We start from the raw sequence: 24,924 nt of genomic DNA, 5'->3' as shown, positions 1-24,924 counted from the left end.
TCTCCTCTCCTCCTCCCTCTCTCTCCTCTCCTCCTCCTCTCTCTCCTCCTCCTCTCAGACATGGCAGGAGGAATGTGTTTCCTGTGTGATCGTCCTCCTCGTGTCTCCACCTCCTTCCTCAGTCGCCTCCTGCTGCCCGTCATCGTCCCGCGACGCAGCCTGTTGGAGCTGCAGCCGTTCAGCCAGGTGAGACAGACACACACACACACACACACACACACACACTCGCACGCGCACACGCGCACACACACACACACACACACACACACAGGTGAGATTGTGAGTCCTTGTGTTTGACCTTTGACCCCTGCAGCCCTCAGAATCCGAGCGGAGCCTCCAGAGAGGTCAGAGCTTCAACACCAGCAGCGGCCGCTACACAGCAGCCGTGTCGGGCTTCTACCAGCTGACCGCCAGCCTCTTGATAGGTGAGAACACACCTGAGAACCAGACGGCGTCTACGGTTCGGTCCGGTTAGTGGGTCCGTCATGTCACCCGTCGGTTAGTGAGTCCGTCACGTCACCCGTCGGTTAGTGGGTCGGTCACGTCACCCGTCGGTTAGTGGGTCCGTCACGTCACCCGTTGGTTAGTGGGTCCGTCACATCTTGGTTTTTAGCCGTCTCCATTTTGGTTTTTGTCCGTCGCCATCTTGGTTTTCTGCAACCAGAAGTTCTACGAGGGTGGAGCTAAGTTTCAGGTCTCATCAGGTCTCATCAGGTCTCATCAGGTCTCATCAGGTCTCATCAGGTCTCATCAGGTTTCCTCAGTCTGAGCTGCCGTCTGTCTGTCCGTCCTCCATCAGTTTGAATACTGAGCTGTTGCATCCAGATGAAATATGAAACCAGTCAGTCTAACAGCTGAACTTTGTGTGTCAGAGTCAGGTGACAGAGTCCAGGTGAGACTCAGAGACAGCGTGAGAGCAGCGATCTGCATCGAGTCGCTCTGCCAGAGCAACCTGTGAGTATCTCTAGTATCTCTGAGAACCTCTCTGTGTATCAGCAGGAGAACATGTCTGCAGTGTTCAGTGTCTGTCTGTGTTCCTTAGCTCTGTAGAGTCTGTGATGGGCGTGGCGGCTGCTGGAGGAACATTCAGCATCTTACTGACAGGAACGCTCTACCTACAGGTACGACTCTCATCATCACCTGCTGTCCGAACCCGGCACCACATGATCACCTAACACCGAGCAGGTAGCCCAAAGCTGTCAGTGTCAGACCAGCGGTCCACAACCGTGTGTCTATTTTTTGGAATTTTTTTCAGATTTTTTTTTCCGGACATTTTTCAGAATTGTTTTTTGGATTCCTATCTGTATCTTAGAAAAGCCTTTTATGACCGCATTGAAAATGTTGTTTTTGAAAGGCTAAACGCCAACAAGTATGAATTGCAACAGAATATTTCATCAGATTTTGCTAAGCAGCAAAAAATAAATATCTTTTCTAAATAGTTTTATATAAATAGACTTTTGTAATGTTTTATTAGTACGTCTGTCAAAGTTAATGCGATAATAACACGTTAACGCAAATTTCGTTTTAACGCCACTAATTTATTTAACACAATAGCGCCAACAACTTATTCGCTCTAAACCAGTTTAAGGAAACGCAACTCATTTCTTTTTGTGCGACATTTCTAAAGTTCGATTAAAATGTGCTTATTGAAGCACGAGTTTGTTGTTTCTCAACCTTCCTCATCCACGCGTTCTCACTCATCTACGATAAAGACGCCAAGGAAATAAACAACAAAACAAATCATCAAACACGCCGCTAGTCAATCAAACTCCCCGTCGTCGTGTTAAAACTGAACATAGAACTTCTTCTGTTGTTAAAAAGCATGTAAAGTTAAATGAATGTTCCCTGCTGGAGCTCAGCTCACCAACTAAATAAAACACCATGGCTTTAAATCTCATAATAGACATCAGAGTGTGACTTCCTGTTTGTGTGCGTGCAGGCCGGCGAGTACGTGTCGGTGTTTGTGGACAACGCCACCGGCTCGGCCATCAGCGTCCTGCAGGACTCTCTGTTCTCTGGGATGCTGCTGGGAGTCTGAACGCCTGGTGATGTCATCACAGCAGAGGTGTGACATCACTCTCACAGAGCAACACGTCATCGTCTGATCTCTGGAGTTTTATCTACGCGGTGACATCGTCGTTTCTCTGGCTGAGGTCAGAGATCAAATGATCTTCTGAAAGCTGAACTTTCATCTTAATGAGGTCATCTAGTGGACGTTAGTGGACGTTCTTCTTCTATTCCACTGATCTCTGGACGGATGATAATGATATTATCATATTTATCATGTTATTACATCTTTATATTTAAGAGTTGCCAGTATTCTGTTTTTCTATCGGAGGTTTTTATCTTTTGTCAAAGCAGTTTTATCAGCGAATGTATTCTTAAGTGTCCTTCTACATATAACCGACCATCACAGACACAGAGAGTCTGTACAGATGATTGTATGATGTCTGCTTCCGTTTTACTTTAATATTAATATTTATTCTCTGGATGTTGTGAATAATTCTGATAATAAAAGCGTTGTACTTGCTGTCAGAGTTTGTTTTTCATCGTTGGATTTAACTGCTGGGTAATAAACTGAGTCCAAGTTTAAATACAGATTTTACACGCTGGAGTTTGATTCTAAAGAAATCACCATCACTCTTGTTGTGTGGTTTCCAGAGTCAGATTCATCTCTGTGTGTCCAGACACATTTCAAGAACTCCCTGCTGCGGTAGTTAGTAGTTAGTTACACGTTGTTACACGTTGTTACACGTTGTTACATGTTGTTACACGTTGTGTTATTACATGTTGTTACATGTTGCGTTGTTACACGTTGTTACACGTTGTTACACATTGTTACACGTTGTTACATGTTGTTACATGTTGTGTTATTACACGTTGTTACATGTTGTGTTGTTACACGTTGTTACACGTTGTTACACGTTGTTACACGTTGTTACACATTGTTACACGTTGTTACATGTTGTTACATGTTGTGTTATTACACGTTGTTACATGTTGTGTTGTTACACGTTGTTACACGTTGTTACACGTGTTACTAATAACACGTTGTGTTATTACATGTTGTGTTATTAGACGTTGTTACATGTTGTGTTGTTACACGTTGTTACACGTTGTTACACGTTGTTACACGTTGTTACACGTTGTTACACGTTGTTACACGTTGTTTCACGTTGTTACACGTTGTTACACGTTGTTACACGTTATGATGTTACACGTTGTGATGCTACGCATTACACTTTTTAACATGGTGTTACGCAGTGTTACACCTTGGTACGCGGTGTCACACGGTGTTGCACCCTGGTACGCGGTGTTACACCTTGTTACACGGTGTTACACAGTGTTACGCGGTGTTACGCGGTGTTACACGGTGTTACGCTGTGTTACGCTGTGTTACGCTGTGTTACGCTGTGTTACGCTGTGTTACGCTGTGTTACGCGTTGTGATGTTACACATTGTTACACTTTTTTACACGGTTTTACACTGTGTTACGCCGTGTTACGTGGTGTTACGCAGTGTTACGCAGTGTTACGCAGTGTTACGCAGTGTTACGCAGTGTTACGCAGTGTTACGCAGTGTTTCACACCAAAACATTAATGGGACTGTTTGTAACTTTTTACACGTATAAATTGTTATCTTATTGTCAGTGTCTGAACAGGTTTTTTTCTGGGTTTCCTCTCTCAGCCTGTAGACTGATTTCAATGTGGAGAATTTGGGACGTTTTTCTGGGAAAATCCAACGGATGTGACGTAATGCATTCATACTCAGTTAGAAATGGAGTGCGCTATCGCCAACAAACGACCAGCCGCCACCACGACTCAGACTCCAACACAAACTCCACGGAAGCACAAAAAAACTAAGCTATATCTGGTGAAGGAGAGAGAGAGAGAGAGAGAGAGAGAGAGAGAGAGAGAGAGAGAGAGAAAAAGAGAGAGAGAGAAAGAGAGAGAGAGAGAGAGAGAGAGAGAGAGAGAAAAAGAGAGAGAGAGAGAGAGAGAGAAAAAGAGAGAGAGAGAGAGAGAGAGAGAGATGACTCTGGTCTCATTAGTGGGCTGATAAACAGTAAATTCATCGAAACTGGACTGAGAAACGACGGGTTGCCTCACTCTGTTCTACACAACATACTGACGCACACGTCACAACTTCTTCACACAGACATGCACACACACACACACTGCTGAATACACACAGTGTTGTTGGGAGGCGGGTCGAGGTGACATCATCATACTCATAAAGTGGCGCCTTGTGGTTGGCGCCCTGCCATGAAAACACACGCACGCACACACGCACGCACGCACGCACGCACGCACAGACAGACAGACAGACAGACAGACAGACACACAGGCTGAGTTACCGTAAAGGCGTGTCGACAGAATAATGAGGCCTGCATGGCGGCGCTGCTGACAGCTCATTATACACACGCACGCACGCACGCACGCACGCACGCACGCACGCACTCACGCACACACACACACACACACACACACACACACACACACACACACACACACACACACACACTGAGCTCTGTGTGCAGAAGCTCAACTGTTGACAGTAAAATGTAAAACAACACAGAGTTTAATCTCTGAGACACCGAAAATAAAGTTAGTTATAACACCAGGATGCTCTCGGCTGGTTAGTTATAGCACCAGGATGCTCTCGGCTGGTTAGTTATAACACCAGGATGCTCTCGGCTGGTTAGTTATAACACCAGGATGCTCTCGGCTGGTTAGTTATAGCACCAGGATGCTCTCGGCTGGTTAGTTATAACACCAGGATGCCCTCGGCTGGTTAGTTATAGCACCAGGATGCTCTCGGCTGGTTAGTTATAACACCAGGATGTACTGGGCTGGTTAGTTACAACACCAGGATGCACTGGGCTGGTTAGTTTTAACACCAGGATGTACTGGGCTGGTTAGTTTTAACACCAGGATGCACTGGGCTGGTTAGTTATAGCACCAGGATGCACTGGGCTGGTTAGTTATAGCACCAGGATGCTCTCGGCTGGTTAGTTATAACACCAGGATGCACTCGGCTGGTAAGTTATAGCACCAGGATGCACTGGGCTGGTTAGTTATAACACCAGGATGCTCTCGGCTGGTTAGTTATAACACCAGGATGCTCTCGGCTGGTTAGTTATGACACCAGGATGTACTCGGCTGGTAAGTTATAGCATATATAGATGAAAAATGAAAAATGAAAAATGTCCGAAACAAAAGATCTGAAAAATGTCAGAAAGAAAAAGTCTGAAAAAAAAGATCTGAAAAATTTCGGACAAAAAAAGTCGGACAAAAAAAGATCTGAGAAATGTCGGACAAAAATGTCTGAAACAAAAGATCTGAAAAATTTCGGACAAAAAAAGTCGGACAAAAAAAGATCTGAAAAAAAGATCTGAAAAAAAAGATCTGAAAAAATGTGCGAAAAAAAAGATCTGGAAAAACGTCCGATAAAAAAAGTCTGAAAAAAAAGATCTGAAAAAAAGTCTGAAAAAAAAGATCTGAAAAGTGTCAGACAAAAAAAGTCCGAAGCGAATGATCTGAAAAAAGATCTGAAAAAAAAGATCTGAAAAAAAGATCTGAAAAAAAAGATCTGAAAAAATGTGCGAAAAAAAAGATCTGGAAAAACGTCCGATAAAAAAAGTCTGAAAAAAAAGATCTGAAAAATGTCGGACAAAAAGTCTGAAAAAAAAGATCTGAAAAAATGTCTGAAAAAAAAGATCTGAAAAGTGTCAGACAAAAAAAGTCCGAAGCGAATGATCTGAAAAATGTCCGAAAAAAAAGATCTGAAAAATGTCCGATAAAAAAAGTCTGAGAAAAAGATCGGAAAAATGTCGGACAATAAAAGTCTGAAAAAAAAGTCTGAAAAATGTCCGAAACAAAAGATCTGAAAAGTGTCAGACAAAAAAAGTCCAAAGCGAATGATCTGAAAAAAGATCTGAAAAAAAAGATCTGAAAAAAAAAATCTGAAAAAAAGATCTGAAAAAAAAGATCTGAAAAAATGTGCGAAAAAAAAGATCTGGAAAAACGTCCGATAAAAAAAGTCTGAAAAAAAAGATCTGAAAAAAAGTCTGAAAAAAAAGATCTGAAAAGTGTCAGACAAAAAAAGTCCGAAGCGAATGATCTGAAAAATGTCCGATAAAAAAAGTCTGAAAAAAAAGATCTGAAAAATGTCGGACGAAAATGTCTGAATAAAAAGTCTGAAAAATGTCCGAAACAAAAGATCTGAAAAATGTCGGACAAAAGTCGGACAAAAAAGATCTGAAAAATGTCTGATTAAAAAAGTCTGAAAAAAAGATCTGAAAAATGTCGGACAAAAAAGTCTGAAAAATGTCCGAAAAAAAAAGTCTGAAAAAAAAGATCTGAAAAATTTCGGACAAAAAAAGTCGGACAAAAAAAGATCTGAGAAATGTCGGACAAAAATGTCTGAAACAAAAGATCTGAAAAATTTCGGACAAAAAAAGTCGGACAAAAAAAGATCTGAAAAATGTGGGACAAAAAAGTCTGAAACAAAAGATCGGAAAAATGTCGGACAATAAAAGTCTGAAAAATGTCCGAAACAAAAGATCTGAAAAGTGTCAGACAAAAAAAGTCCGAAGCGAATGATCTGAAAAAAGATCTGAAAAAAAAGATCTGAAAAAAAAGATCTGAAAAAATGTGCGAAAAAAAAGATCTGGAAAAACGTCCGATAAAAAAAGTCTGAAAAATGTCGGACAAAAAGTCTGAAAAAAAAGATCTGAAAAAATGTCTGAAAAAAAAGATCTGAAAAGTGTCAGACAAAAAAAGTCCGAAGCGAATGATCTGAAAAAAGATCTGAAAAAAAAGATCTGAAAAAAAGATCTGAAAAAAAAGATCTGAAAAAATGTGCGAAAAAAAAGATCTGGAAAAACGTCCGATAAAAAAAGTCTGAAAAAAAAGATCTGAAAAATGTCGGACAAAAAGTCTGAAAAAAAAGATCTGAAAAAATGTCTGAAAAAAAAGATCTGAAAAGTGTCAGACAAAAAAAGTCCGAAGCGAATGATCTGAAAAATGTCCGAAAAAAAAGATCTGAAAAATGTCCGATAAAAAAAGTCTGAGAAAAAGATCGGAAAAATGTCGGACAATAAAAGTCTGAAAAAAAAGTCTGAAAAATGTCCGAAACAAAAGATCTGAAAAGTGTCAGACAAAAAAAGTCCAAAGCGAATGATCTGAAAAAAGATCTGAAAAAAAAGATCTGAAAAAAAAAATCTGAAAAAAAGATCTGAAAAAAAAGATCTGAAAAAATGTGCGAAAAAAAAGATCTGGAAAAACGTCCGATAAAAAAAGTCTGAAAAAAAAGATCTGAAAAAAAGTCTGAAAAAAAAGATCTGAAAAGTGTCAGACAAAAAAAGTCCGAAGCGAATGATCTGAAAAAAGATCTGAAAAAAAAGATCTGAAAAAAAGATCTGAAAAAAATGATCTGAAAAAATGTGCGAAAAAAAAGATCTGGAAAAACGTCCGATAAAAAAAGTCTGAAAAAAAAGATCTGAAAAAAAGTCTGAAAAAAAAGATCTGAAAAGTGTCAGACAAAAAAAGTCCGAAGCGAATGATCTGAAAAATGTCCGATAAAAAAAGTCTGAAAAAAAAGATCTGAAAAATGTCGGACGAAAATGTCTGAATAAAAAGTCTGAAAAATGTCCGAAACAAAAGATCTGAAAAATGTCGGACAAAAGTCGGACAAAAAAGATCTGAAAAATGTCTGATTAAAAAAGTCTGAAAAAAAGATCTGAAAAATGTCGGACAAAAAAGTCTGAAAAATGTCCGAAAAAAAAAGTCTGAAAAAAAAGATCTGAAAAATATCGGACAAAAAAGTGAATAAAAAGATCTGAAAAATGTTGGACAAAAAAGTCTGATAAAAAAGATCTGAAAAATGTCGGACAAAAAAGTGTGAATAAAAAGATCTGAAAAATGTTGGACAAAAAAGTCTGATAAAAAAGATCTGAAAAATGTCGAACAAAAAATGTCTGAAAAAAGTCTGCAAAAAAAGATCTGAAAAAAAAGATCTGAGAAATGTCGGAAAAAAAGATCTGAAAAAAAGTCTGAAAAAAAAGATCTGAAAAATGTCGGACGAAAATGTCTGAATAAAAAGTCTGAAAAATGTCCGAAACAAAAGATCTGAAAAATGTCGGACAAAAGTCGGACAAAAAAGATCTGAAAAATGTCTGATTAAAAAAGTCTGAAAAAAAAGATCTGAAAAATATCGGACAAAAAAGTGAATAAAAAGATCTGAAAAATGTTGGACAAAAAAGTCTGAATAAAAAGTCTGAAAAATGTCCGAAACAAAAGATCTGAAAAATGTCGGACAAAAAAAAGTCTGAAAAAAAGATCTGAAAAATGTCTGATTAAAAAAGTCTGAAAAAAAAGATCTGAAAAATGTCGGACAAAAAAGTCAGAATAAAAAGATCTGAAAAATGTTGGACAAAAAAGTCTGAAAAAAAAGATCTGAAAAATGTCCGAAAAAAAAGATCTGAAAAATATCGGACAAAAAAATTAATAAAAAGATCTGAAAAATGTCGGACAAAAAAGATCTGAAAAAATTCTGGAAAAAAAAGATCTGAAAAAATGTCTGAAAAAAAAGATCTGAAAAAATGTCTGAAAAAAAAGATCTGAAAAATGTCGGACAAAAAAAGTCTGAAAAAAAAGTCTGAAAAATGTCGGACAAAAAAAGTCTGAAAAAAAAGTCTGAAAAATGTCCGAAGCAAAAGATCTGAAAAGTGTCAGACAAAAAAAGTCCGAAGCGAATGATCTGAAAAATGTCCAAAAAAAAAGATCTGAAAAAAAAGATCTGAAAAAATGTGCAAAAAAAAAGATCTGAAAAATGTCCGATAAAAAAAGTCTGAAAAAAAAGATCTGAAAAATGTCGGACGAAAATGTCTGAATAAAAAGTCTGAAAAATGTCCGAAGCAAAAGATCTGAAAAGGCTGGTTAGTTATAACACCAGGATGCAGTCTCCCCATCAGAACCAGGACTCTCCCAGTGCAGAAGAAGCTCCAGAGGATCAGAGTGAACCTGGTCTGGGACTGTCCCCCCTCAGGCAGGACCTGTTCACAGCTAGCAGACACTAACTGAAGGATCAGAACTCTGCTGCCATCTAGTGGATCTTCTTCTGATTGTTTAACAGTCGACTGGTGAAATGAATTCTTATTATAATTTAAATGAATGATTTAAATTAGACCACACGGTTCTATCTCAGTCTGTTAAAGAAGAACCAGAACCACTGACGGAACTCCTCCAGAGAAGACGGGTCAAGATCTCTATTTCAATCCATCTCTATGTTTACTAAATGATAAGAATCACACTAAAGTATGTGAACATGTCCGAGCCTGACTCACCCTCTGATGACTCAATAAATAAATAAATAAGTCATTAAATGCAACAAATATTAAAAATAAATGTAGCCATTAATTAATTAATAAAATGTGACATAAATTTATATTTCTGTTTCAATTTGCTTCTTTATTTATTTATTTTTTAATGTTTTTTTTTTATTATTTAGGCATGATTTTCCCTTTGCATTTCGACCCTTATTTTATTTCCCCAAACGCATTTATTTCTGTGTTCTTTTCTTTACACATTTCTGCCTCATTATGCAAATGAGAGGGCTGTCACTCAATGTGAAAATCGTGTATGAATAAATAAATAAATACATATTTAAAAACAAATATAAAAGAACAAAAAATAAACGCAAAAATAAATAAATACATTTTAAAATGAATAGAAATAAATACATGTATAATTAAATAAATAAATTTTAAAATGAATAGAAATAAATACATAAATAAATAAATAAATATTTAAAAACAAATATATAAGAAAAAAATAAATGTGAAAATAAATAAATACATTTTAAAATGAATATAAATAAATAAATAAATAAATAAATACACTTTAAAATGAATAGAAATAAATACATAATTAAATGAAAGGGAACATTAAAGATAAATAAATAAAGAGGCAAATTAAAAAGGAAATATTCATTTATGTCACATTTTATCAATTAATTAATGGCTAAAATTATTTATAATATTATTGTGCTACATTTAATGACACATTTATTCATTTATTAAAAGGGACTATTTGTAACTTTCAGAAATGCTTCTTAACAGCGACACCTGTGGCCGTGAAATCAACGAAAGTCAGCATCGAGCTCGCGCTTGCTCGCTCTCAATATACCTGAACGAGCATCACTCAAAACAGTGAGGCGACACACGTCAGCTAAAACCACAATATCACTCTATATTTCAGCTGCTTGGCAGTAATGTTAGCTGACCAGACCAAGGTCTCTCCATGAATCAATGCTGATCCTAGTGTTGGCTTTTCCTGCCTCAGTGCAGGCTGAGGCAGCGGGGCTCTGCAGCGTGTCTCCCTGCTCTCTCCTCCTGCAGCCAGAGAGAGCAGAGGAGACACCGGCACCCGGTCGGTAACGAGACGATAACGTTTCTCTCTGCGGAGCCCCGTCACTTCACAAGACACGGGAAACCTCTGTTGGTCTGGAGGAGCTGCAGCAGTTATTTCTGCACAAACGTCCACTGAACATTCACTAGATATTCTCAGAGCTAAACTAACTCTTCTGCAGTGTGGAGTGAGCAGCATGCACGTGAGAGGTGGAGAGAGCTGAGCTGTCTGAGTGAAGGCGAGCAGGCAGAGGAGGAGAGACAGCGGCTACACGCGAACGTGCATATGCGAGCGCGCATGTGTGACGACCCGCTACATTTATACGCGTACAAAGTTACAAATAGTCCCTTTAAGTTAATTATTTATTTATTTTTGCCGCTTTATTAATCCCGCTGTCCAGGTCGGCTAAACAAAGAGCAAACACACCTCTGTGCTCACAACTGGAAATAATATTAATGTACAACAGTTTACACCCACCTGAGGAAAAGGAGAACCTCCAGGAGGAGAACCTCTCTCCGTCCTCTGCAGGTGCATTCAGGTGCATTCAGGTGTTTACTGTGTTTACAACCACTCTGATAAATCCAAGATGGCGCCGACTCTTCCTCCCTGATGGAGCGGAGCAGCAGCTGCTCACTGCTGCCTCTGCTGGCAGGAAGCTGTACTGCAACAACAACACCAACACCAACACCAACACTACCACAGAGGCCTGAGGCCTGTACTACGAAGCAGGATTTGCGGTTATCGAGGTAACTTCAGGGTTAACTCTGGGTTTTCGGTACTACGAAGCTGGTTCACTTCTTACCGGGGTAGATCACCATGGTTACTGATGCTGGGTAGATCACCATGGTAACTGATGCTGGGTAGATCACCATGGTTACTGATGCTGGGTAGATCACCATGGTAACTGATGCTGGGTAGATCACCATGGTAACTGATGCTGGGTAGATCACCATGGTTACTAATGCTGGGTAGATCACCATGGTTACTGATGCTGGGTAGATCACCATGGTAACTGATGCTGGGTAGATCACCATGGTTACTGATGCTGGGTAGATCACCATGGTTACTGATGCTGGGTAGATCACCATGGTAACTGATGCTGGGTAGATCACCATGGTTACTGATGCTGGGTAGATCACCATGGTTACTGATGCTGGGTAGATCACCATGGTAACTGATGCTGGGTAGATCACCATGGTTACTGATGCTGGGTAGATCACCATGGTTACTGATGCTGGGTAGATCACCATGGTTACTGATGCTGGGTAGATCACCATGGTTACTGATGCTGGGTAGATCACCATGGTTACTGATGCTGGGTAGATCACCATGGTTACTGATGCTGGGTAGATCACCATGGTAACTGATGCTGGGTAGATCACCATGGTAACTGATGCTGGGTAGATCACCATGGTAACTGATGCTGGGTAGATCACCATGGTTACTGATGCTGGGTAGATCACCATGGTAACTGATGCTGGGTAGATCACCATGGTTACTGATGCTGGGTAGATCACCATGGTTACTGATGCTGGGTAGATCACCATGGTTACTGATGCTGGGTAGATCACCATGGTAACTGATGCTGGGTAGATCACCATGGTAACTGATGCTGGGTAGATCACCATGGTAACTGATGCTGGGTAGATCACCATGGTTACTGATGCTGGGTAGATCACCATGGTAACTGATGCTGGGTAGATCACCATGGTTACTGATGCTGGGTAGATCACCATGGTTACTGATGCTGGGTAGATCACCATGGTTACTGATGCTGGGTAGATCACCATGGTTACTGATGCTGGGTAGATCACCATGGTAACTGATGCTGGGTAGATCACCATGGTTACTGATGCTGGGTAGATCACCATGGTTACTGATGCTGGGTAGATCACCATGGTAACTGATGCTGGGTAGATCACCATGGTTACTGATGCTGGGTAGATCACCATGGTTACTGATGCTGGGTAGATCACCATGGTAACTGATGCTGGGTAGATCACCATGGTTACTGATGCTGGGTAGATCACCATGGTAACTGATGCTGGGTAGATCACCATGGTTACTGATGCTGGGTAGATCACCATGGTTACTGATGCTGGGTAGATCACCATGGTAACTGATGCTGGGTAGATCACCATGGTTACTGATGCTGGGTAGATCACCATGGTTACTGATGCTGGGTAGATCACCATGGTTACTGATGCTGGGTAGATCACCATGGTTACTGATGCTGGGTAGATCACCATGGTAACTGATGCTGGGTAGATCACCATGGTAACTGATGCTGGGTAGATCACCATGGTAACTGATGCTGGGTAGATCACCATGGTTACTGATGCTGGGTAGATCACCATGGTAACTGATGCTGGGTAGATCACCATGGTAACTGATGCTGAACGGCTAACCTGCTCCGGAGCAGGTTATGTTCCAGATAAGAGATCAACTCATATAAAAGCACCTCCTACTGACCAATCAGAGCTCAGTGCGGTGATTGTATGATAATATCACACACATATGAAGAAGTTTAAGTCATAATCCAGACTAAAAACAACCCAGTTTGAACTGACAGATGCAGGAATGACAGCTAGCTGTATGTTGTGGGTGTTTACCGCTTTGAATTATATTTTTATATTTATTTATTTTACTTGCTCTTGAGTCCGCACGCTTAAAATAGGTGTAATCCATTCATCTATTACACTCTTTAAAGCTATTTATATTTCGACGACTATTTCTGACTTTTGAGTGTTCCGTTAAATTAATAAATCTGTTAATTTACACATTCACACATCGGGAGTTTTTTCTTTTTCCAGCTGTTCTTCCTGCATTTAGCAGCTTCAACTGTGTTACTGTTAGTCTGATTAAGTGTTTAACTTCTTCATATTTGTCCAATATAGTTTACTCTTTGTTAAATGAGTCTCTCTGCCTGTCTGTCATGTTCATGTCTGTGATTGGTCAGATGGTCAGATGCTGTAAACACCTCGTTCATGTGAACGCGCTCATATCCAGACTGAGAAACCCTGGGTCGACTTACTGAGTTGATAACCAGCTTCGTAGTACAGTTTAGCGAGATCTTGTTTGTTAGGTTAAGTGAAGCCAGATAACGAGAAGAAACCCTGGGTATGATGAACTCGCTTCATAGTACAGGCCTCAGGAGGTGAGAGAAGATCAGCGTCTGCTAACCATAAATTATATATGTTAAAACCCACTGGTTGAATGTAAATACATTTACACCGTTATAACCCTGTTATAACCCCAGTATAAACCCGTTATAGCCCCGGTATAGCACAGGTATCAACCCCGGTATAGCCCCGGTATCAACCCCGGTATCAACCCCGTTATAGCCCCGTTATAACCCCGTTATAGCCCCGTTATAGCCCCGGTATAAACCCGTTATAACCCCGGTATAACCCCGTTATAACCCCGGTATAAACCCGTTATAACCCCGGTATAACCCCGTTATAACCCCGGTATAAACCCGTTATAACCCCGGTATAACCCCGTTATAACCCCGGTATAAACCCCGTTATAACCCCGGTATAGCCCCGTTATAACCCCGGTATAAACCTGTTATAACCCCGGTATAAACCTGTTATAACCCCGTTTTAACCCCGGTATAGACCCTGGTATAGCCCCGTTATAACCCCGGTATAAACCCTGGTATTGCCCCGTTATAACCCCGGTATAACCCCGGTATAAACCTGTTATAACCCCGGTATAAACCTGTTATAACCCCGGTATAGACCCTGGTATAGCCCCGTTATAACCCCGGTATAGCCCCGTTATAACCCCGGTATAGACCCTGGTATAGCCCCGTTATAACCCCGGTATAGCCCCGTTATAACCCCGGTATAAACCTGTTATAACCCCAGTATAAACCTGTTATAACCCCGGTATAGACCCTGGTATAGCCCCGTTATAACCCCGGTATAGACCCTGGTATAGCCCCGTTATAACCCTCTGCACGTCGTCCCCGTTTTTCCTTTTGCTAAAACTGAAAATAAAAACACTAAATAAATGACTAATAAGGTGGAAAACAAGTGTTTTGCAAAGATCAAGAGCACACAGTATCTTAAAGGTCACCTATTATGCAAAATGCACTTTTCCATGTCTTTTAAACATCAATATCTGTCCCCAGTGTCCAACAGCGCTGTATGAAGTGTGACATGAAACATGGAGAGGATTTAGATGAGTTATTAATACGTGTAAAAAGTGACTGTTGTGTACAGATATCAGAGATCAATAACAAAGAACATAAACATAACAAACTGCATGTTTTACATACAACAACAGTGTTTATTATTCATAATGCTGACATGGAAACAAATCACATTATACAATTAAAAAAAAAAAAAAAAAATCTTTAGAAACTAAAAAAATATAATTTTTCATCATCTGGATGTTATTTTTTTTATAGCTGCCATCTGATTTACTAAATATTGAAACAATAAAATGTGATTTTTCAGTCACAGTGTTGGTGGCAGCGACACTAAAGGAACAGTCAGTGTTGGTGGCAGCGACACTAAAGGAACAGTCAGTGTTGGAGGCAGCGACACTAAAGGAACAGTCAGTGTTGGAGGCAGCGACACTAAAGGAACAGTCAGTGTTGGTGGCAGCGACACTAAAGGAACAGTCAGTGTTGGTGGCAGCGACACTAAAGGAACAGTCAGTGTTGGAGGCAGCGACACTAAAGGAACAGTCAGTGTTGGAGGCAGCGACACTAAAGGAACAGTCAGTGTTGGTGGCAGCGACACTAAAGGAACAGTCAGTGTTGGTGGCAGCGACACTAAAGGAACAGTCAGTGTTGGAGGCAGCGACACTAAAGGAACAGTCAGTGTTGGAGGCAGCGACACTAAAGGAACAGTCAGTGTTGGTGGCAGCGACACTAAAGGAACAGTCAGTGTTGGTGGCAGCGACACTAAAGGAACAGTCAGTGTTGGAGGCAGCGACACTAAAGGAACAGTCAGTGTTGGAGGCAGCGACACTAAAGGAACAGTCAGTGTTGGTGGCAGCGACACTAAAGGAACAGTCAGTGTTGGTGGCAGCGACACTAAAGGAACAGTCAGTGTTGGAGGCAGCGACACTAAAGGAACAGTCAGTGTTGGAGGCAGCGACACTAAAGGAACAGTCAGTGTTGGTGGCAGCGACACTAAAGGAACAGTCAGTGTTGGTGGCAGCGACACTAAAGGAACAGTCAGTGTTGGAGGCAGCGACACTAAAGGAACAGTCAGTGTTGGAGGCAGCGACACTAAAGGAACAGTCAGTGTTGGTGGCAGCGACACTAAAGGAACAGTCAGTGTTGGAGGCAGCGACACTAAAGGAACAGTCAGTGTTGGAGGCAGCGACACTAAAGGAACAGTCAGTGTTGGTGGCAGCGACACTAAAGGAACAGTCAGTGTTGGAGGCAGCAACAGAGAAAAAGACTTCCTACACAGTGAATCCAGCCTCTGGACTAAATACCATCAACCAAAGACAAAAAAGTCTCCAAAATCGTTTCTATGGACAGATTATTACAGATTGGTCCCAGGACGATTGAGTGCGGTATTATGGAAATTAAGTGATATTTTTTGTGTATAAGTGTAGTTGTGTGTTATTATGGGATATATTGAGCTGTGTGAAGCTGATTAGTGTTTTATTTTACTCACTGTGATAACGTGACGCTACTGGTGCGTTATGATCACAGTAAAAGTCCAGTCCAGGTGAGAGACTCTCGGGGGACCGGACATGGACGCGGATCACCGCTAGGTCGGTCCAGGTCGGACCGTCTGCAGTCTGTAGCGGAAGCGTACGTCGGCGTTGGGCAGCAGGATGCCCAGTCCGGCCCGGCTGGGGTTCACCGCGGCTCTGGTCTGGTCCTCCTCCAGCTGCATGTCGAAGTACAGCACCAGGAGACACAGGAACTGTTTGATCTCGTTGAGGGCGAAGTATCGGCCGGGACACATGGATGCGCCGGAGCCGAACGGCATGAGGTAATACCTGAGCTTCTGACCGTCTTTGTAGAAGTCGGCCTTCTCTCTGCCGTCCTGCAGGAAGCGGTCGAACCGGAACGACTGACGGAGAAAACCAACAAGAAGCCACGGTATGATCGACAGATCCACAGGAAGCCAGGACGGACTTTAAGGTCTTATTAAGGTTCAGCTGCTAATCCTCAGACTCTTACCTGTCTACCTGTCTACCTATTGACGTACCTGTCTACCTATCGACGTACCTGTCTACCTATCGACGTACCTGTCTACCTGTCAACGTACCTGTCTACCTGTCAACGTACCTGTCTACCTATCTACCTGTCTACCTGTCGACGTACCTGTCTACCTATCGACGTACCTGTCTACCTGTCTACCTATCGACGTACCTGTCTACCTGTCAACGTACCTGTCTACCTGTCAACGTACCTGTCTACCTATCTACATATCTACGTACCTGTCTACCTGTCTACCTATCTATCTGTCTACCTATCTACCTATCGACGTACCTGTCTACCTATCAACGTACCTGTCTACCTATCGACGTACCTGTCTACCTATCAACGTACCTGTCTACCTGTCTACGTACCTGTCTACCTATCTACGTACCTGTCTACCTATCTACCTGTCTACATATCTACCTGTCTACCTATCGACGTACCTGTGTACCTGTCTACCTATTTACGTACCTGTCTACCTGTCTGCCTATCGACGTACCTGTCTACCTATCAACGTACCTGTATACCTATCTACCTGTCTACCTATCTACGTACCTGTGTACCTGTCTACCTATCTACATACCTGTCTACCTATCAACGTACCTGTCTACCTATCGACGTACCTGTCTACCTATCGACGTACCTGTCTACCTATCGACGTACCTGTCTACCTATCAACGTACCTGTCTACCTGTCTACCTATCTACCTGTCTACCTATCTACGTACCTGTCTACCTATCGACGTACCTGTCTACCTATCCACGTACCTGTCTACCTATCTACCTATCGACGTACCTGTCTACCTATCAACGTACCTGTCTACCTATCGACGTATCTGTCTACCTGTCTACCTATCAACGTACCTGTCTACCTATCGACGTACCTGTCTACCTATCTACCTGTCTACCTATCGACGTACCTGTGTACCTGTCTACCTATTTACGTACCTGTCTACCTGTCTGCCTATCGACGTACCTGTCTACCTATCAACGTACCTGTCTACCTATCTACCTATCTACGTACCTGTGTACCTGTCTACCTATCTACATACCTGTCTACCTATCAACGTACCTGTCTACCTATCGACGTACCTGTCTACCTGTCTACCTATCGACGTACCTGTCTACCTATCGACGTACCTGTCTACCTATCGACGTACCTGTCTACCTATCAACGTACCTGTCTACCTGTCTACCTATCTACGTACCTGTCTACCTATCTACGTACCTGTCTACCTATCCACGTACCTGTCTACCTATCTACCTGTCTACCTATCGACGTACCTGTCTACCTATCAACGTACCTGTCTACCTATCGACGTATCTGTCTACCTGTCTACCTATCAACGTACCTGTCTACCTATCGACGTACCTGTCTACCTATCAACGTACCTGTCTACCTATCTACGTACCTGTCTACCTGTCTACCTATCGACGTACCTGTCTACCTATCTACGTACCTGTCTACCTATCAACGTACCTGTCTACCTATCGACGTATCTGTCTACCTGTCTACCTATCAACGTACCTGTCTACCTGTCTACCTATCAACGTACCTGTCTACCTATCAACGTACCTGTCTACCTATCTACGTACCTGTCTACCTGTCTACCTATCAACGTACCTGTCTACCTATCAACGTACCCGTCTACCTATCAACGTACCCGTCTACCTGTCTACCTATCTACGTACCTGTCTACCTATCAACGTACCTGTCTACCTATCGACGTATCTGTCTACCTATCAACGTACCTGTCTACCTATCAACGTACCCGTCTACCTGTCTACCTATCAACGTACCCGTCTACCTGTCTACCTATCTACGTACCTGTCTACCTATCGACGTACCTGTCTACCTATCAACGTACCTGTCTACCTATCAACGTACCTGTCTACCTATCAACGTACCTGTCTACCTATCAACGTACCTGTCTACCTATCAACGTACCTGTCTACCTATCAACGTACCTGTCTACCTATCTACCTATCTACGTACCTGTCTACCTATCAACGTACCTGTCTACCTATCAACGTACCTGTCTACCTATCAACGTACCTGTCTACCTATCTACCTATCTACGTACCTGTCTACCTATCAACGTACCTGTCTACCTATCTACCTATCTACGTACCTGTCTACCTATCTACGTACCTATCTACCTGTCAACCTGTCTACCTGTCTACCTACTAACTTCATAATGTTTAATGAGTAAATGAATGGAAAAGTGTGAATGCTAGGTAATTGATAGGTGAATGCTAGGCGATTGCTAGGTGATTGATAGGTGATTGATAGGTGATTAATAGGTGATTGATAGATGATTGCTAGGTGAATGCTAGGCGATTGCTAGGTGATTGATAAGTGATTGATAGATGATTGCTAGGTGATTGATCAGTAGCCAGTTGTACCTGCGGCTCCTCGTAGATCTCGGGGTCCATGTGCATACTCTGAGGGTAGAGGGCGATGACGTCTCCTTTCCTGACGGCCACCGAGCGCTCGCCGTCCAGCCGCAGACTGAAGTCCTCCTGAGCAACGCGGATGTTCATGGAGGCCGAGGACAGACGGAGGCTCTCGTTGATGGCGCTCTCTGTGGACGAAGGTCACATGTTTCACTACGACTTAGACTCTGAGGATGGTAGCAGACGCCACAGAGGAAACGCACGTACGTACCCAGATTAACAAGCTTCTCCAGCTGGTCTCTGCTGAACGCCACGTCTCCATCACCGCTGAACTGGACTCCGCTGAGTCTCAGGACCTCTTGGATCTCCTGGCGGACGACCTGCAGAGCCTCAGGGTGACTCATCAGGTAGTACATGGCCCAGAAGGTGGCAGGGACGGTGTTCGCCACGGACGCCCAGAGGATGGTGAAGTGATGAGCTGAAAGAGACCAAAGAGTCCAGTCAGAGTTCTGAGAGAGGAGGAGACCAACCCTGTACCTGGAGGAATCTGGCTGGTTTGAACTAGTTGGATGTTTTTGAAGCAGTTTGTTATAGTAATAAAACATCAACAGGAAACTAAACAGTATAAATGGTTTGTTGTCGATGTGTGGAGATGTCCTGGGCCTTCCCCGCATTTCACCTGGACCTTACAGTTGACCCACATCTCACTTAAGGCCCGGACACACCGGACCAACATCAAAGAACTGGCGGCGACGAAGGCCGACCGCTGCGTCGCCTCACGTCTCCTCTCCGTTGTCTCGGCCAAAAAGTTGCACTCGAACACGCCGCAAAGACGACAGCCGACGGCCGACTAGCAGGTGTGTTGGAAATAACTCTCCATCCCAGTTTGGACAGGAATCCTCACTGGAACTGGGTCAGACCAGGGTTATCTGACCCATGTTAAACCCTTCTTTTGTCAATTCAAACCAAGCCAGTCAACCCAGGTTAACCCCTGGTAGCCTGGGAGCAATAATCCATACCAATCAGCTCAGCTCAGCTCAGCTCAGCTCGTCTCCCGCAACTCAAGGTCTCACCACATATCCGTCAAATCGTCCGTCGTTCACCTCCGATGTGTCTGACAACATTCCTGCTGCCGTCGCTCCGTTTGTTTGAGCCACGCCGACCTGTGACAGTTATGTCACGACTGTGCGCCCCCACATGCACCCAAATAGATCCGTCTCGCCCCGGTTGTTGAACCCTGTTCTGACCAAACTCTCGACCTGGGTCGTGAAGCCGAGTCGATCAACGCTCGTAGTGAACGGGTACGAGTTATAAATAAAGTTGATTTAAGTGCAGCGGGATTCTCTTTCCTAAGTCCTTATGAACTCTCCTTCACATCTTTCCTTGACTTCATGTGGTTAGGAAAGGACACAGGACGTCACGTTCTTCACTATTGGACCGCAGCCTGAAGGTCCTGACGGTGAGCGTCGTTCTACCGCACCGTCGGCTCTGATTGGTTGTTCAGTTTAAACCAATCAGTGCACAAGAAGAGAAACGGACGTGAGGAAAGCAAGCCGACGAGTTAAGTCAACAGTATTCATCTTCATCTCATCTGATCGTTCCAACAGACGGACATTCTCTCTTCATAACGACGGCTTGTACATCCTCCGTCCTCGCTCTTCCTGTTTCTCTTTCTGAATGATGAACACAGACTACCGCCGCCTGCTGGTGAGGAGAGGTATTTCCTCTCACCAGGAGCAGAAGGTACGAGCTAACTGGCCGTCGGGGGGGTCCCGGTAGCTCACCTGGTAAAGCGGGCGCCCCACGTACCAAAGCTGAGTCCTTGCTGCAGCGGCCCGAGGTTTGCAGCGGCCCCCCTTTCACAACTAGCACTATCTCTGTCATATAAAGGCAAAGAAAAAAGAAAAAAGAAGCTGACCGGCCGTCGGCGGTCGTCTTTGCGGCGTGTTCCAGTGAAACCTTTTAGCCGAGACAAAGAAGACGTGAGGCGACTCAACGGTCGGCCTTCGTCCACGCTAGTTCTCTGACGTCGGGTTGGTGGGTCTGGGCCTTTAGTTTCTTTCTCCCGTGACCACCATCACTCCTGAACCTCAACCAGGTAGTTCCGGTTGCCGTACCTGACCAGACCTGGACCACAGAGGTAGCAGATCAGGATCGCTCAGTTCACCTGTCAGGAGCAGCGGACCTACCTGCTCTCTCGTCGTCCTTCAGCGCGAACTGCTCAAACAGCTCCAACCGCCTCCTGATGAACTGCGAGGTGTCGGACCAGTCCCTGTGCGGCAGGAAGTAGCTGATGAGCTTGTGGCGGATGGCCTTGGTCTGTCCCAGCAGCCAGATGGGGATCTGAGCGATGAGCTGCGGAACCACGGTGTCAAACCTGACAAAGTCCTCCCTCAGCACGCCCATCCCGCTGTGGCGGCGGGCGGACGCCGGCCTGCCGTACATTGTGAGGAAGGTGGCCTCGAACATGACCGAGTTACAGAACTCGTAGACGCTGCCGCTCTTCCAGCCGCCGTCCTCCCCCAGGTGGTCCTGACGGAACACCAGCATGAGATTACCCATCATGCTCTCTGTCAGGGTGGAGAGGTTGTCTCCCTTGAGGAGGGCGAAGGACTTTTCGATCTGCTCCTGCAGGGCGGGTAACTCCTTCGCGATGGGCGAGTAGCCGAAGGTTAAGGGCGCCACCTTTTGGGCGAACTCGTGGAAGTCCAGCTGGCGGCCGTGTCTGATGATGCTCGGGTAGAGCAGAGGGTCCATGATGAAGGTCATGTATTTACCTGCAGGGACAGGATGCACACTCTGGTTCATTTATTACTCATCTTCCTCTACTTATTTACTCGTGATGTTAAATAAATATAAAAACATAATTCAGACCAGTAATCACCCGCAGCATCCAGCCAGCTGTCCTTCCTGCATCTGGCACTCTAAATGTTCTTATATATATATATATATATATATATATATATATATATACCGTTAGCTAACGGCTAGATAACCACAGCTGGAGTACGTCTGAAACACCAACCTGCGATCTGAACCGTGAAAACGTCTCCAAACTTCTTCTTCTGTTCCTCCAGGAACGTGTGAGCGTCTCGTCCGAACTCCAGAGCCTTCCCGATGAAGGGAATCCAGCCGGTGATGAGCGGAGGTTCACCGTCTCTCCTGCAAACACAAACTGTCATTCATCATTTAACCTACAAGCACCTCCTCACCACTTCACCTCCTCAAGTACACAGAGAGAGCAGTATAAGTACACAGAGAGCAGTATAAGTACACAGAGAGCAGTATAAGTACTCAGAGAGCAGTATAAGTACTCAGAGAGCAGTATAAGTACACAGAGAGCAGTATAAGTACACAGAGAGCAGTATAAGTACTCAGAGAGCAGTATAAGTACACAGAGAGCAGTATAAGTACACAGAGAGCAGTATAAGTACACAGAGAGCAGTATAAGTACACAGAGAGCAGTATAAGTACACAGAGAGCAGTATAAGTACTCAGAGAGCAGTATAAGTACTGACCTCTTGCGGCCGTGCAGGACGCAGAGCATCAGGCCCAGCAGGCCGAGCAGCAGCAGCAGCAGAGCGGACATGGTTCCGTGTGAGTCCGGAGACACCCCGACACACTGCATCCGGCCGAGACCTCCAGAATAAAGCCCGTGCCGCTGCAGTAGAGCGGTACTGTGGAGGAGCAGCGGCTACTTTCAGTCACACAAACGAGCCGCTGAATAAAATATGAATAAAATAAATATAACAAAACATTTTAAACACTTCATGACGCGATGCTTTCCCTCAGATACACGGGGATAATGTTCAGGAGCTTTTATTGTGAAGGCCAAGTATTTCTGTTTCCGGTCCCATAGCTCAGTCCGGCTACAGTCCCCCCCCCACTGATGTCCCCATCTAACCCCATAATAATAATACTAATAAAATACTACAAATACTACTACCAATAACAATAACGATAATAATAATAATAATAATAGTCCTTAGTTCAATTACTCCTGTCATAGACCGGCTCCTAGGCCATGACAAATACGGGAAAGGACGCAGTGATTGATTGTAAATTAAAGATATTTATTACAAATAAATTAAGAATATACAGAAATAACTACAAATGTGGAGTGTGTCAGTCAGTAACATCAGTAATGTAGATGTGGATGTGTGATGTGTTGTAAGTGGAAACTAAAGAAAAGTCAAACAAAGGCAGCCCGGCAGGTTCTGACAGGTATGAGTCCAGGTGAAGGAAAAAGAGCCCTGAGCAGCACTTGATTGGGGCTTTTATACTCCGGACGCGCCAGCATCAGGTGCTCTGCATCAGGCATCAGGTGCTCTGCATCAGGCATCCTCTCCCGTGATACCTTCAAGGACACAGGGAAAGAATCAATGGCCAAATCCACACTGGCATCTCAGTAGTGAGGCAGGGGCCGTCACACCCCCCCCCTTAAAGTCGGTGTCCCAAGGGAACACCGGCATACTTTAAACCCATCCTACCAGAACAAATACCACTACTCAAAAGGACTAACTAACAAACAAAAGGCAAACAAAAACAAATAACAGAAATAATATACGACCTTAGCACTGAATATTCTTCCCGCAGCTTTCTACCCCATCATCAGCAACCCCGGTACCTGAGAAGCAATTTAAGAAGGTGGCACAGAAAGAACAGGTGTATGAAATAGTACGACAGGACAATGCATTATTCTAGCCAGTCACACTAGTGACTAATCAATACAGAGGGGCGCGTGATAGCGCATCAGCAATAATGTTGTCTGTTCCTTTAATATGTCTAATATCAAGGTTGTAGGCCTGAAGAAATAAGGACCACCTTGTCAGCCTCTGGTTTGGGCATCTAAGAGAATGCAGAAACGTCAGAGGATTGTGGTCTGTATAAACCAAAGTTGGCCCTCCCGCTCCTACATACACGTTGAAATGCTGTAATGCCCAAATGAGAGACAAAGCCTCCTTCTCAATAACAGAATAATTTCCCTGGTAGCTGTTAAACTTCTTTGAGAAGAAACTAACTGGCCTCACCACCCCCTGGGGGTCTCCCTGGAGCAAGACGGCACCTGCTCCCACCTGGCTGGCATCTACTTGGAGCATGAACGCTCGATCAAAACAAGGAGCAGCTAGAACAGGAGAAGAGCATAACATCATTTTTATGTTATCAAAAGCAGTCTGACATCCAGACGACCAATCAAATTTCGCCTTGGTTTTAAGCAGTTCAGTGAGGGGAAATGCAATGGTGGAGAAGTCTTTACAAAAACTCCTGTAGTAACCCACTAAACCCAAAAACCTTTGGAGTTCCTTCTTTGTTGTGGGTTTTGGATATCCAGCTATTGCCATAACCTTGGCCTGGACTGGCGCTACACTACCATTTCCCACCACACGACCGAGGTATGTCACTGTAGCTCTTGCAAAGTCAGATTTGGCCAAATTAATGGTGAGCTGTGCTTCGGCCAAACGGTCAAACAACGCACGGATGCGCTGAAGATGTGAGTGCCAGGTATCACTGTATATGACCAAATCATCAAGATACACAGCACAGCCTTTTAACCCAGACACGACACGGTTCATCAAACGCTGAAATGTTGCAGGGGCATTCTTCAACCCAAATGGCATCACCTTGTAGGAATACAGGCCAGACGGTGTGATAAATGAAGATATTTCTTGCGCCCGCTTGGACAAAGGTACTTGCCAATAACCTTTAAGCAAATCGAATTTGCTAACAAACTTGGCGGATCCCACCTGATCAATGCAATCATCCATACGTGGCAGAGGAAATGAGTCAGATTTTGTCACAAAATTCACTTTCCTCATATCTGTACAGAATCTAGGTGTTCCATCCTGTTTGGGCACCAAAATACACGGTGAAGCCCAACTAGATGACGATGGTACAGCAATATTATTCTGAAGCATGTACTCAACCTCAGCATCCA

The 24,924-nt window shown here is 43.5% G+C and overlaps 2 protein-coding genes and 1 long non-coding RNA gene across 4 annotated transcripts in view; 1 reads left to right on the top strand and 2 right to left on the bottom strand.

Annotated features, from left to right (window-relative positions):
- Positions 1–2,530, top strand: part of LOC141763555 (erythroferrone) — a 15,399-nt gene extending 12,869 nt beyond the window's left edge. The window contains exons 4-8 of the mRNA XM_074627989.1: positions 59–186; positions 314–425; positions 873–954; positions 1,043–1,121; positions 1,940–2,530. Coding sequence (XP_074484090.1) covers positions 59–186; positions 314–425; positions 873–954; positions 1,043–1,121; positions 1,940–2,038 — 500 coding nt within the window. The 3' untranslated portion in view covers positions 2,039–2,530. The remainder of the gene's footprint in view (positions 1–58; positions 187–313; positions 426–872; positions 955–1,042; positions 1,122–1,939) is intronic.
- A 12,153-nt stretch (positions 2,531–14,683) lies between these two features.
- cyp7b1 (cytochrome P450, family 7, subfamily B, polypeptide 1) lies at positions 14,684–22,847 on the bottom strand. Its single transcript, XM_074627984.1, has 6 exons — positions 22,508–22,847; positions 22,015–22,151; positions 21,179–21,766; positions 19,261–19,467; positions 18,999–19,177; positions 14,684–16,462 (listed from the first exon to the last, which is right to left on the bottom strand). The coding sequence occupies exons 1-6, from the start codon at positions 22,615–22,617 to the stop codon at positions 16,154–16,156; spliced, it is 1,530 nt and encodes a 509-aa protein (XP_074484085.1). The 5' UTR covers positions 22,618–22,847; the 3' UTR covers positions 14,684–16,153.
- Positions 16,469–18,869, bottom strand: LOC141763551 (uncharacterized). 2 transcript variants are annotated; one of them, XR_012593085.1, is made up of 3 exons: positions 18,745–18,869; positions 17,773–17,808; positions 16,469–17,000 (listed from the first exon to the last, which is right to left on the bottom strand). It is a non-coding gene; the product is annotated as an uncharacterized LOC141763551 (long non-coding RNA). The 2 variants fall into 2 exon arrangements; XR_012593086.1 differs by having other exon boundaries at positions 16,470–16,608; positions 16,681–17,808.
- Positions 22,848–24,924: the final 2,077 nt, after the last annotated feature.

This window comes from Sebastes fasciatus (genome assembly GCF_043250625.1).
Source record: "Sebastes fasciatus isolate fSebFas1 chromosome 11 unlocalized genomic scaffold, fSebFas1.pri SUPER_11_unloc_2, whole genome shotgun sequence".
Taxonomy (NCBI): Eukaryota; Metazoa; Chordata; class Actinopteri; order Perciformes; family Sebastidae; genus Sebastes; species Sebastes fasciatus.
Note: the sequence above shows the minus strand (reverse complement) of the source record. Positions and strands in the feature narration are given on the sequence as shown.

What these genes read in the sequence shown, in the direction of transcription:
- cyp7b1 (XM_074627984.1), bottom strand. Translation starts at nt 22,617, where the DNA reads ATGCAGTGTGTCGGGGTGTCTCCGGACTCACACGGAACCATGTCCGCT. An exon ending in TTTCACGGTTCAGATCGCAG is followed by an intron (nt 21,767 to 22,014) that starts GTTGGTGTTTCA and finishes CTGTCCCTGCAG; the next exon opens with GTAAATACATGACCTTCATC. An exon ending in GGAGAAGCTTGTTAATCTGG is followed by an intron (nt 19,178 to 19,260) that starts GTACGTACGTGC and finishes CTTCGTCCACAG; the next exon opens with AGAGCGCCATCAACGAGAGC.